The sequence below is a fragment of the Stegostoma tigrinum genome, unplaced genomic scaffold, assembly GCF_030684315.1.
Source record: "Stegostoma tigrinum isolate sSteTig4 unplaced genomic scaffold, sSteTig4.hap1 scaffold_55, whole genome shotgun sequence".
Classification (NCBI taxonomy): Eukaryota; Metazoa; Chordata; class Chondrichthyes; order Orectolobiformes; family Stegostomatidae; genus Stegostoma; species Stegostoma tigrinum.
In genome coordinates this window covers 741090-754711 of record NW_026728483.1, presented here as the reverse complement: position 1 = coordinate 754711, position 13622 = coordinate 741090, and the positions used below count along the sequence as shown (strand labels likewise).

Sequence of the window (13622 nt, the reverse complement as noted above, 5' to 3'; positions counted from 1 at the left end):
CAGTGATAACACTTAATGTGAGGTCATGTTTTTGCCCATTTGTTGTGCTGTTTGTCAACAATGTATCTCACAACTAATGGGCATATTTTATTGAAAGCTGGTACATACAGATATGGTCCAAGGAAGAACTGATTAGTTTATGCCAGATCCAGATTTATTTCTCTATTTTTTAAATCATCAGTTAAAATTGGTCGGATAGGCAAATGATCATCTTTCTAGAATATTGTTGATTGATTTAGAATGTTGTGGATTGTGTCAGCCCTGATAGTAGAATTTGTCATAACTATCAAAATATGAGCAGATTTTTGAGAGCAGATTATCAAATTGGCCTGAAGCTTTCTCAATGAGGTGGAAGCTTCTAATAAAAGGATTTATTTTATCAACCTTGCATTTACAAAGAATCAGTCAAGTGGAGAAATGCCTCCAAGAAAAGCTGTGTAATTATAGACTCAAGGATATTTTTTGCAAAGGAGGAGGCCATGCGGTCTGTCGTTAGTGCACTGCTCAACAAAGATCTGTGTACATTGAACTCACAGTACATTGATTTCCTTTTTGATTGTTTGGCCCATAGCCCTGGAGCCTACGGCAACACAAGTGAACATTTAAATACTGCTTAAATATTCAGACACTTTCTGAATCAGTCACACTTTTTCAGTCAGTGAGCTCAGGACTCCCACCACACTCGGAAAATAGGTTCTCCTCAACTCCCCTCCTCGCCTTTTACCTGTGAACTTCAATCTGTGTCCCCTGTTTATTGACATGTCTACGAATGGAAAAAGCAGCTTCCAGTTATCCTTTCTATGCCCTTCAAAATCTTAAGCCACCATTCGTGGCTTCAGAAAGGACTGTAATGTTTGACTTTTTAAACTTTTGTTTTTATTTTTCTACTGTTATACTAAGAAGACTGTAGTGCTGAACTTTTAAACTTATTCATTTATTTTTAGAACATAGAGCACAGCACAGTACAGGCCCTTCAGCCCACGATGTTGTACCGAACTTTTACCCTCATCCTAAGGTCTATCTAACCTCCACCCCTACCTTATAATGTCATCCATGTGCTTGTCTAATAGCCGATGAAATGCCCCTAATGAGGCTGACTCCACGACCCTCTCCGGCATTGCATTCCACTCCCCTAAGACTCTGATTAAAGAAAGATGGATAAATTTTCTACTTCTGCAACTAAAATTTCGTACCTCGGTACTTTGTCCCTGAGGTGGCACCGTCTGAGGTGGCATTGTACTCTTGTACGCTGTATTGAATACATGTGATAATAAAACCTAAATCTAAATCTAATGCATAGCAGGACACTGGGAAGCTTAGAGGAGAAAAGGGATCCTGGGGTGATTGTTCATAAATTCCTGAAGAGGTCAGGTCAGGCTAGTAAGGGTTGTTACAAAGACATATGGGACATCTCCCTTTATCATTCATGGCATTGATTGTAACAACGGGGAGGCCACTTTGGAGCTGTTTCAAAGTTTGGTTAGGCCACAGCTGGAGTCGTGAGTGGCGTTTTGGTCACCACCCATTAGGAAGGATGTGATTTCACTGGAGGGAATGAAAAGTATTTTGCTAGTGTTGGAGCATTTTAGCTGTGAAGAAAGGCTGGAAAAAGTCAGATTATTTTCTGTGAAGCAGAGAAGGTTTGCGGGTTGAGTGGAGGTCCTGATAGAGGCATATAAGAATATGAGAGGTATAGATAGGTTGAGCAGAAAGCATTGTTCCCCTTAGTTAAAGCATCAATAACGGTAGGGCATAATTTTCAAGAGAAAGACTGGAAATTTAGAGGAGGTTTGAGGAAAATCGTTTTCATCCAGAGTGTGGTGAAGGTCTGGAATGCATTGCCTGGGAGGGAAGTTGAAACAGGAAACCTCACAACTTTTGAAAAGTACTTGGATGAGCACTTGAAATGTTGTAATATTTAAGAGAATGGTCCAGTGTGTAAAAATGGGACTAGTATATGTCGCAGTGTATTTTCAGAGGTACATCCTTAGTGGGCCGTGGGACCTCTTCTGTACTATATGATTCCATGAGAACCCCCAGCCCAGGCAGCATCTTGGTTTTTCAGTAATCTCCAGGATCACACCCTTCATAGTGTGATCCCCTGCCTTGTTAGCCCTCCCAAGTTGGTTAGATCACACTTTTCCTGGTTGAGTTCCAATTGCTGTGCCCAGCTGACCAGTCTGTTGATCTCCTCCTGAAGTTCATCCTTCCTGTCTGTCAACCAATTTTGGATCCAGTGTGCCACTTTGCCTTTGATCCCATGGCTGTTATTTACATGACCATTCCATCGATATCCTCCTCACTAAATTAGTCATTCGCTAGCGACGCGGTCATACACACTGTGTTTAAGCCCAAACGATGAATCGAGTTGACAAATTTCAAGGGTCCTTGTGGCAAGCACTGCACAAGCCCAATCAAAGCACACATCCTGTCACATAGATATCCCTCTACCATCAATCACCCTGTGCTCTCTGCCTCAGCCAGTTTTGGCTCCAGTGTGCCTCTTTGCCTTTGATTCGTTGACTGTTGTTTTCTTGATCAGTCTGCCAAGGGGTCTTTACTAAGTCCACATCGAATGCATAAGCTCATCAGCTTTCCAACATCTCCTCAAAAAAGGATCAAATTTCTGAAATATGACCTCATCTTAACAAATCCATCCTGACTATCCCTGATTAATTCATGCAAGTACATTCTACCCCTAAGAATGCCTCTTTGTAGCTTCTCCAGTGCTGAGATTATTCTGACTGGCCTTTAATTTGCTGGTCTGTTCCTCTCTCTGTTTGTTAATAGTAGAACAATGTTCATAGACCTTCATCACTTCATTTCTGATTGGCAAGGGTTTGAAAATTGCTGCCAGGGGCCCAGATATCTCCTCCCTCACTTCCCTTGCGAGCTGGTATACATTTCAGTTAGGCCTGCGGATGTATCCACTTGTAAAGTTGCTAAACCAGCTGCGTCTCCCTGTGTCTTTACCTCTGATGTTCCTAGGCCCTCTGCCCTGATATCTATACTTGCAGTGTCCTTTTCCATTGTAAAGATTGACACAAAATATTCATTGAGGGCAGTGCCCATGTTTTCCAGGTCCACACAAACTGTACATCTCTGTGAAACGAATGAGGAGATATTCGAGAGGTTTGAGATTTACAATCAAGAAAGAAATTGACCAAATGACTTCCTTGGACAACATACATTGTCCATTGTTGTAAACAAACAGAAGTTTTTGTTTCCACAGTTGTTTGCAAATAGCCAATCAAGATCATAAAATAATGTTTTAAGATAATTTACAAAGCAAGGCAATTGAGGAAGATGTATTGGATGTATTGAACTCTCAACTACCTCTCTTAAGTTTAGGAATATCAATATTTTTCTTCTGAATAACTTTTGCAGATCTCTTCAAACAAGTAGCTGAACCCACAGATTTATGTGACCAACGAAGCCTGAGCCTTTTGCTTCACAATGCAGTCCAGATCCCTCGGCAGCTCGGTGAGGTACCTTCATTTGGAGGCAGAAACATTGAACCAAGTGTCTGCAGTTGCTTCCAACATGTAAGTGTGCTCTGCGCCAATTCAATAGGTCAAGCGGGTCTACTTGCCAGTGTGAATTTTGTGCTCATTTTTGGTTTGAATTAGTTCCAGAGGCCAACATGTACCACGACTAATCCAAGGCTATCATGTTTATAAATAGTCAATGTTTTTATTAAATTAATGATTAAAAACAATGTCAGAAACCCCAGTGATAGTGTATTAGATATCACTGAGGATAGCGGATGTAAACTTGACATAATAAGTCATGCAGCTGATCTTTTATTTCCCTCTCGGGCCAGAACAAAAACAGAGATTGATATTAAACACTTTGTAGAGTGGGTGAGATTGGAGCCTCGATCCATGGTCTGGCTGCCTGTTCTACACCATGTGGCAGCTGCTGAAACTGCAAAACATCAGGCGAAGTGTAACATCTGCAAAGAGTACCCATTCGTAGGTTTCAGGTGAGATGTGCAAACCAGCAGAAAGTTAGTGGGAGTTAGTTTTTAAAGAAAGCTTTAACTTTAGATGTTCTATTAGAAACTCGATCAGTCAACAACACAACTGAAATCATCAAAAATCCCAACAAACTCATGGACCAGAGAAGTAATTAGGACAAATTAAGTATCAACTTCTTTAACTTAATTTTTTGTGAGAGGTGAGTGCTGCATGCTTTTGGTATTTTGTTCACCGTTGCATTGATCACAGACACTGTGGCTCAGAATGGATTGTGACTTGACTTCCGGTTGGTTCTGTAATTTGCAATTATTGAGAATTTACAGAAAGGCCTTTTTATTAGTCCTGTAATCAGTGTGTGTGCATCCTATGAAAGTGATTGCTGTGTTGTTGCTAAATGATCGATAAAACTTCTTGTCCATAATTAGTAAATTAAATTGCATATTTGGACAGGATTTCTAAGGGGTAAATTGACCCTTTTCAGTTAACTATTCTCCTACATTTCTAAGATTGGCCATCTTGGAGAAGGTGCGTGTTACTGCCATTGATCTGATCAAACAACTCCCTGTCTAAGAAGAACTGGAGTGAGACCCCAACTGTGGATGAAACTATGACTGCCATAACTAAGTAAAGAGCAACAGCGACCCGGAGTCAATTGAATTCCATCTGAAGCTTGAGGAATGGTGGCCTAACTCTGAAGGCCAAGATCTGTTAGCTTTTCATGGACTATGAGGAACAGGGCAGGATTTCACAAAATCTTTAAGATGCCATATCTTATACAAAACTGAAGGAGAAATGTCAGATTGCTCAAAGAACCATGGGATCACCAGCCTTTCCATTGCTGGGAAGATTCTGGCAAGGTTACTTCTGAATAGGTTTATACCACCATGGCGAATGAAAACCTTCCATGCGAAGGGAACTTTGTGAAAATGTTGGAGACAGAGCAGGACTAATTTACAATAATGATTCCAGGGTTGAGATATCTCATTATGAAAATTGATTAGAGGAATTAGGACAGCTTTCCTCGAAGATGCTGAGACTTAGAAGAGATTATTTTGAATCTTGCAAAATCATTTGAAGTCTGGTCAGAGTAGACGAGGGGAAGACTTTCCTACTTGTGACAGAATTGAGAATAAGATGCAGAGGTTTGAAGTGATTGACTAAAGAAGTAACTGCAGTGTAAGAAATAGCTTTATCACAGTCTATAGAATGCATTACCTAGAGGAGGCAGTTTCAGTAAAAGATGCAAGAAAGCATTAGTTGATTAATTAAAGAGAAATAATGTGCAGGTTAAGGAAAAGGCACTAATTTGTGACATGTATTTGGAGAGCTAGTTCAAACATGATGGACCAAATGGCTTCCTTTTACTGTGATTTGAACCTAAAATTCATTAAAAGTAAAGTGTAATTGGCTCTGGGACACGGTGGAAAAGGATAAGGTAAACAGGACGTGTGTGATCGGAGACTTGATAGTTGGAGGGGCAGATAGGAGATTTTGTAGCCGCAATCAGGAATCCAAACACAGAACTTGCATGAATGAACAAAGAAGAGGAATCGATTCAGTTGCCTCCAGTGAAGACTGTGACCACACCTTCACCCGCTGTGGGAGAATCTGCCTGATATGAATGAACCAACCACCAATAGGTCCGCAACCAATAAGCACAACTTTCCTCACGTGTTCATCCAGTGCGAAGCACCAAGAGGAAGGCAGCCTTTTTCCTACATTTTGTCAGCTTGACCATTTGGGAAGAGAGCCCCCCTTCTCTGACATTCTGTTCTATAAAGATCAAATGTATTGGTTCCTGATGTTGCGTGAGGCCAGTGAACTTCCACAATTCTACCACACTGTTGCTTCCAAATCTATTTCTTTCCTTACCATCTCCTCGATGTTTCATCTTCTCAATCTACCGTCTGTCTGTATTTCTTCCGACTGTTGTTCAGAAAAGTAATTCCTTTCATCCCTTTCACTTCCAAATTATGTTTGTTCCTCACGGAAACTGGTATTCTGCTTCAGTTTATCTATTGCCTCGAAAATTCTGGACTAATCTGTAATTGACAGTGAGTTTCCTGTTAGCAGTGCTATTTATAAGAGGATTAACTGAACTTAACCACTTCAGTGCATAATTTAATATTGCCTTGCATAGCTCCAAAAATTTTAAGAGCCTGCTGTTTGTACTTTTATGTTGGTTTTCATGGCTATTTAGTTTCTGCTCATACATTTATGACTGCTTGCTGAGTATCAGAGTTTGGCTTCATGACAGGAATCTGAAGGCAATATTCTTTGTTTTGCACCATCTCATCATATTGATGACCTGCATTCTGTATGCAGTTCCATCCATTCATCTGTTGATAATTTCACACGACATTGATCAAGTCCTTCCATTTCATTATGACATTTTCCATTCTTGCAAGGGATTTGGCTATCACCGGTGAAGTTATCATTTGTTGTCCTTCGCTAATTGCCGTTGAACTGAGTGGATAGCTGGGCGGGTGGTTCAGAGCTACCTACATTGCTGTGGCTCTGTAGCCACATGTAGATCAGATGGGGTAAGGATGATCGAATACTCCCCGAAAGGACAAGAGTGGATCAGATGGATTTTTACCAACAATTGTTGATAGTTTCATGATAGCGTTACTGGAAATGACTTTTAGTTCTGGGTATTTTTGTAATGAAATGTAAATTTGACCAGCTACAGTGTTTGAACATGAACCTACATTCTCCAGAGCATCAGCCTGGGTCTCTGGATTTTTAGTTCAATGTATTTGCCACTTGCCCACTGTCTCTCAGCCATTATTACAGTTAATTTCTTGGCTTTTTTTTCTCTTTGCTTGGAGAACTTCCCTTCTGCCGTCTGAGCTGAAAATGTGTATCCTCCTCGTTTATTGTGGCCTTTACAGCTTCACATGTTACAATCGCTGCTCGTCAGATTTACCTTTTCCAGGAAGATTCTGGCAAGGTTACTTCTAAATAGGTTTATGCCACCGTGGCAGATGAAAACCTTCCATACAATGGGAACGTTGTGAATACGTTGGATGCAGAGCAGAAGCAATTTACAATAATTCCAGGGATGTGATATCCCATTATGAAAATCGACTGGGGGAGTTGGGACAGTTTTCCTCGACTTTGCTAGCATTTGTTTCTCCCCACATAATTTGCCGTTTCTTCAAAATAGAAAAAAATACATAATTTAACTACTTAACTTGCATTCCTTCGATGGTTAAAAATATCCAAACAAAAATGAACATTTCTCTTACTACTTGTTCTTCCTTTATAGGTACCGCAGCCTCAAACACTTGAATTATGACATGTGCCGAAGCTGTTTCTTTTCGGGGCGCACGTCAAAGGGGCACAAGTTACATTACCCAATGGTGGAGAACTGCACTCCAGTGAGTAATATATTATTCCACTTGATAGAATTGTTCCAATCTGTCGAAACTTAGGGATTTTACCATTTAAATACAATCTTCCCTCAAAGTTGAAGTAGTTTGCTAAAATGATAAAAGGCCAACAGCTTAAATCAGGCTTCAATACCAGAAATACAATATTGTGCAGAAGCTCTTTGATGTCAAGTTGAGGCTCAAGGAGGGATATGTCATCATGCCCACCCTTTTCTCCAACTTTGTCGCCACCATTCTTAATCTCATCAAGAACAAGCTTCCCAGTGACTTGGATAGGATGGATGGAAAACCTTTTCACCTCAACCACTTAAAATCACAGAAGAAAATGACACTGACCTCGCATATGGAACTTCAGTATGTGGTTCACAATGTCATTTCCACTCTCAGAAGTCTTCAAATCTCCCTTCAGGCTTTTGCAAAAGTATCCTTGAAAAGATCCTTGAGTTCAAGGCATGCATCGTTCAGCCTCTCCTATATGACTGTGAAACCTGGATAACATCCAGCTGCCACTTCAAGACCCTTTCAGCACAGTTTTGTCATGGATTCTCCACATCAGCTAGGAGGAAAAACCTCCTAGCATCAGCATTGACGCCATGATGATTTGAAACAAACCCCATTGGGCTGGCCATGTACTTGGGATGCCTAAGTTATGACTACCAAAGTAAATTTTTGCCAACTGATTTCAAAGACCTTGAAATGTTCCTTCAAGAAATTCTACATCGAGGTCAAAGTATGGGATATCCCCATTCAGAAGAAACCAACTTGGGGGAATCTCCTGTCTGAAGACACATACTTCTTTATGAACACAGGCAAGAAGTTGAAGTGTGGGAAAGGAACTGGAGAAAGGAATGCTAGTGTTCTCAAGGCCAAGACCACTTCCATCACCCTGAAAGACCTGCTAAACGTGTGGCTCTAGTTCAGGCTAATCAACCCGCACAGAGCTCATGACCCGTGATACGGAATTTCCTAGCTGGGCAATCATACTCATCAGCCAGTGATGGCTCTTAATATTGTGCAGAATATAATTTGATCTCAAACAAGTACTGTATGTAGCTTTGAGCATTGCTATGGAAAGACCAGGTTTTATAGAATAATCAGAATGGTGCAGCATGAGAAACTGGAATTAAGAGGAGGTAGGTGATACTTAATTTTTATTTGTTTCTGGGCCACTGGCATCGCTAACTGGGGCAGCATTTATTTCCCATCCTTAGTTAGCCTTGTAATTGTTGAATCATTGTAGTCCATGTGCTGTAGGTAGACTCAGTCAGTCGGGGGTGAATTTCCAGGACTTTGACCCAGTGATAGTGAAAGAACAGCAATATATTTCCAAGTTGAGATGGTGAGTGGCTTAGACACAGGGTCTTGTTGGTGGTGCTGTTCTCATATATCTGTTACCCTTGCCCTTGTAGCTGAAATTTGTCATAGGTTTGGAAAGTCCGATCTCAGGATCTTTTGCAGATTTCTCAGCGCATCTCATAGATGGTACACACTGCTGCTAATGAGCACTGGAGGGAGTAGGCTGCTTTTTCCTGGATGGTGTTGAACTTGTTGAGTGCTTTTGTATCTGCACCCATCTAGGCAAGTGGGGATTATTCCATCATTCTTCTGACTTGTTCCATGTAGCTGGTAGACAGGCTTGGGGAATCAGGAGGTGAGTTACTTGATGCAGTAATCCGAGCTTTGGGCCTGCTCCTGTAGCCACTGCATTTAAATAGGAAGTTCAGTTGAATTTCTGTTCACTGGTAAAACCCGGGATTTTGATAGCGGACAATTCAGTGATGGTTACACCATTGAATGTCAAGGGACAATTTATAGATTTTCTCCTACTGGAGATGGTCATTACCTGGTATTTGTGTAGTATAATTGCGACTTGCCACTTAGCAGCCCAAGCCGAGATATCGTTCTGGCCTTGTTGCATTTGGACATGGACAGGTTCAGTATCTGAGCAGTGGTGAATGATGCTGAATATTCTGCTATCACTGGTGAACATCCCCACTTCTGATCTTATGATGGAGACAAGGTCATTGATAAAGCAGCTGAAGATGGTTAGGCTTAGGACTGTACCTTCAGGACCTCCTGCAGGTGACCTCCAACAACCAAAATGCCTCCCATTAGGAGAGGCGATGACCTAATGGTATTATGACTAGACTATTAATCCAAGCACTCAGGTAATGTTCTGAGGACCTGGTTCAAATTCCACGATGGCACATAATTCCAGATTTTCATTGAATTCAAATTCCATTAAGAGTCTAATGATGATCGTAAATCCATTGCCAATTGTTGGAAAAACCCATCTGATTCACTTATGTTCTTTAGGGAAGGAAACTGGGCTAGGCCTGGTGTGGCCTACATGGAACTCCAGATATCAGTTAGGCAATTTGGGATGGGCAATAAAAGCTGGTCTAACCAGCAATGCCCTCTTTCCCATGAAAGAATGAAAAAGCATCGTCCTCTGTGCAGATATTATTCGAACCAGTGGTGAGTTTCTGCTGGATTCCCATCAGCTGCAGTTTTGGTAGCGCTCCTTGATGCCACACTCGGTCAAATGTAGCCATCCTTAGCTCACCTCCGGAATTCAACTCTTTTGACCATGTTTGAACAACAGCTGTAATGAAGTCAGGAACTGATGAGGTAGCAGAATTGAGGATTTTGTCTCGGGATCTGAGGGATGTGGCAAATCGAGATTTCCAGCAAGAATTTGACCAGTTGCTGCATAAAAAAGTGAACCAGAAGGTTAGATCCAAGGGGATTAAGGGTAGAATATTGGTTTGAATAAAGGCCTGGCTAACTGACAGATAGCTGAGGGTCAGGATAAATGAGTCTTTGTCCGGATGGTGAATTGTTACGAGTGGGGTGCTGCGGGGTTCAGTTCTCTGACCTCAACTATTTGTCTCTGCTTACATATCATTTGTATATGTTACAAAGTGTAATGTAACAGAATGCATGGATGATTTTGAAAGAGGTGGGAAAACAGCCTGTGATGTGAAATAGAACATCCACAGCTGAATATTGATAGGCGAGGAGAATGGGCCAGAATCTGGCAGGTGGTTAATGTGGATAAGCATGAGGCTTGCCTATTTTGTCCAGGAAAAAAAGGGCAAATTATTATTTAAATGGAGGGGAGATTCAAAGTGTGTCAGTGCAAAGTTGTCTGGCTGTCTTTGTGCATGAATAGCTGAAAGTTGGTATGCGGGTTAGGCATAGCACAAGGAAGGCAGATGGAACTCTGGCATTTATCACAAAAGGACTGGATCATTAAAGTAACAAAGTGTTTTTCCGAACACATTGGGTGTTGGTGAGACCAGAGTCTTGTGTCCAGTTTTGATCCCCTCACTGAGGATGAATGCGTTTGCACTGGAGGCAGTTCGGAGGAGGTTGAACTGATTGATTCCAGGGATGAAAGGGCTGTCATATGAGAAGTGGCTGAGTAGCTTGGGCTTGTACTTGCTGGTGTTGGAAAGAATGAGCGGGGTGGTTCTGATTGAGGTATATAAAATAGTAAAGGGGATTGAAAAGATTGGCATTGAGCAAATGTTCTGCATTGTGGGACATTCTTAAACAAGAAGCTGTAGCTATCGAGTGAGGCATGGCATGTACAAAATAGAGACGAGGAGTGGGTTGTGAATCTATGGAATTCATTGCCCCTGAATGCAATGGAGGCAGCACCAATCGACCGATTCAAGAAAGAAATAAATATGTTTCTGATGAAAAATAGGGAGAAAGGGCCATGGGGAGCAGGCAGGAGAGTGGAGTTGAGATCAGGAAAAGATCAGCAACCACGACTAACAAGATAAGTCAAGGACAGGATGAAAGCAAAAGAAAAAGCATAAAATGTGTTGCGGTTAGTGGGAAGCCAGTGAATTGGGAAGCCTTTCGAAAACTGGCAGCGGACAGGTAAAAAGGTAATAAGGGGGAAGAAGATGAAATATGAGGGCAATATTAATGAGGGTAATATTAAAAAAATTGCAGGAGTTTCTTTCAGCTATAAAAGGTAAGAGAGAGGCAAGAGTACAAATAAAGAGAACAAAGAAAATTACAGCGCAGGAACAGGCCCTTCGGCCCTCCGAGCCTGTGCCGATCGAGATCCTCTGTCTAACCTGCCATCTATTTCCTAAGGGTCTGTGTCCATTTGCTCCCCGCCCATCCATGTACCTGTCCATAAGACCATAAGACATAGGAGTGGAAGTAAGGCCATTCGACCCATCAAGTCCACTCCGCCATTTAAATCATGGCTGATGGGCATTTCAACACCACCTCCCCGCACTCTCCCCGTAGCCGTTGATTCCTTACGAGATCAAGAATTTGTCGATCTCTGCCTTGAAGGCATCCAACGTCCCGGCCTCCATGCACTCTGTGGCAATGAATTCCACAAGCCCACCACTCTCTGGCTGAAGAAATGTCGTCTCATTTCAGTTTTAAATTTACCCCTCTAATTTTAAGGCTGTGCCCACGTGTCCTAGTCTCGCCGCCTAACGGAAGCAACTTCCTAGCGTCCACCCCTTCTAAACCATACATTATCTTGTAAGTTTCTAAATCTCCCCTCAACCTTCTAAACTCTAACGAGGACAATCCCAGGATCCTTCGCCGTTCATCATACGTTAAACCTACCATTCCAGGGATCATCCGTGTGAATCTTCGCTGGGCACGAACCAGGGCTAGCCTGTCCTTCCTGAGGTGTGGGGCTCAAAATTGGATACAGTATTCTAAATGGGGTCTAACTAGAGCCTTATAAAGCCTCAGAAGCACATCGCTGCTTTTATATTCCAACTCTCTTGAGATAAACGACAACATTACATTTGCTTTCTTAATTATGGACTCGACCTTCAAGTTAACTTGTACAGAATCCTGGACCACACTCCCAGATCCCTTTGCACTTCTGATTTGCGAATTTTCTCACCTATTAGAAAATAGTCCATGCCTGTATTCTTTTTTCCAAAGTGCAAAACCTCACATTTACTCACATTCAATTTCATTTCCTGGACCACTCTTCCAAACTGTCTAAATCTTTCTGCAGCTTCCCCACCTCCTCAGCACGGCCTGTCTGTCCACCTATGTTCGTATCATCGGAAAACTTCGCCAGAATGCCCCCAGTCCCTGCATCCAGATCATTAATGAAAATGGTGAACAGCTGTGGCCCCAACACTGAACCCTGCGGGACACCGCTCGTCACTGGTTGCCATTCCGAAAAAGAGCCTTTTAACCCAACTCTCTGCCTTCTGTCAGGCAGCCAATCCTCGTTCAGCAGCCTCCCGTGAGGCACTGTATCAAAGGCCTTTTGGAAGTCTAGATCGATCACATCTACTGGGTTTCCCTGGTCTAACATACTTGTTACCTCTTCAAACAATTCTAATAGGCACGACCTCCTCTGACTAAATCCATGCTGACTTGTTTTAATCTGACCCTGCACTTCCGGGAATTTAGAAATGTCATCCTTGACAATGGATTCTAGAATTTTACCAACTACCAAGGTTAGGCTAATCGGCCTATAATTTTCCATCTTTTGCCTTGATCCTTTCTTAAACAAGGGGGTTACAACAGCAATTTTCCAATCATTTGGGACTTTCCCTGACTCCAGTGAATTTTGAAAGATCACGACCAAAGCCTCCGCTATTTCCTCAGCCACCTCCCACAGAACTCTAGGATGTAGCCCATCGGGGCCAGGAGATTTATCAAATTTTAGACCCTTTAGCTTTTCTAGCACTTTCTCTTTTGTAATGCCTACCGTATTCAACTCTGCCCTCTGGCTCTCCCTAATTGTTGGCATACTACTCATGTATTCCACTGTGAAGGCTGACGCAAAGTACTTATTAAGTTCTTCAGCTATTTCCTTATCTCCCGTCACAGGCCTTCCTGAATCAATTTGGAGCGGCCCAATATCTACCTTTGCCTCTCGTTTGTTTCTTATGTATTGAAAGAAGCTTTGACTATCATTTCTAATATTACGAGCTAGCCTACCTTCATATATGATCTTCTCCTTCCTTGTTGCTCTCTTTGTTATCCTCTGTCTGTTTTTGTAGCCTTCCCAATCTTCTGATTTCCCAGTGCTCTTGGCCACTTTATAGGCTGTCTCTTTTTCTTTGATATATTTCCTGACTTCCTTTGTCAGCCATGGCTGTCTAATCCCACCCCAGATAATCTTTGTTTTCTTTGGGATGAACCTCTGTCCTGTGTCCTCAATTACACCTATAAACTCCTGCCATTGTTGGTCTACTGTCTTCCCCGCTCGGCTCTGCTTCCAGTCGATTTT

General features: G+C 42.0%; 1 protein-coding gene across 1 annotated transcript in view; it reads left to right on the top strand.

Annotated features, from left to right (window-relative positions):
• Positions 1-3393: 3393 nt before the first annotated feature.
• LOC132208863 (utrophin-like) overlaps positions 3394-13622 on the top strand; it is a 56612-nt gene continuing 46383 nt past the window's right edge. The window contains exons 1-2 of the mRNA XM_059644176.1: positions 3394-3545; positions 7252-7363. Of these exons, the coding sequence (XP_059500159.1) occupies position 7363 (1 nt within the window). The 5' untranslated portion in view covers positions 3394-3545; positions 7252-7362. The remainder of the gene's footprint in view (positions 3546-7251; positions 7364-13622) is intronic.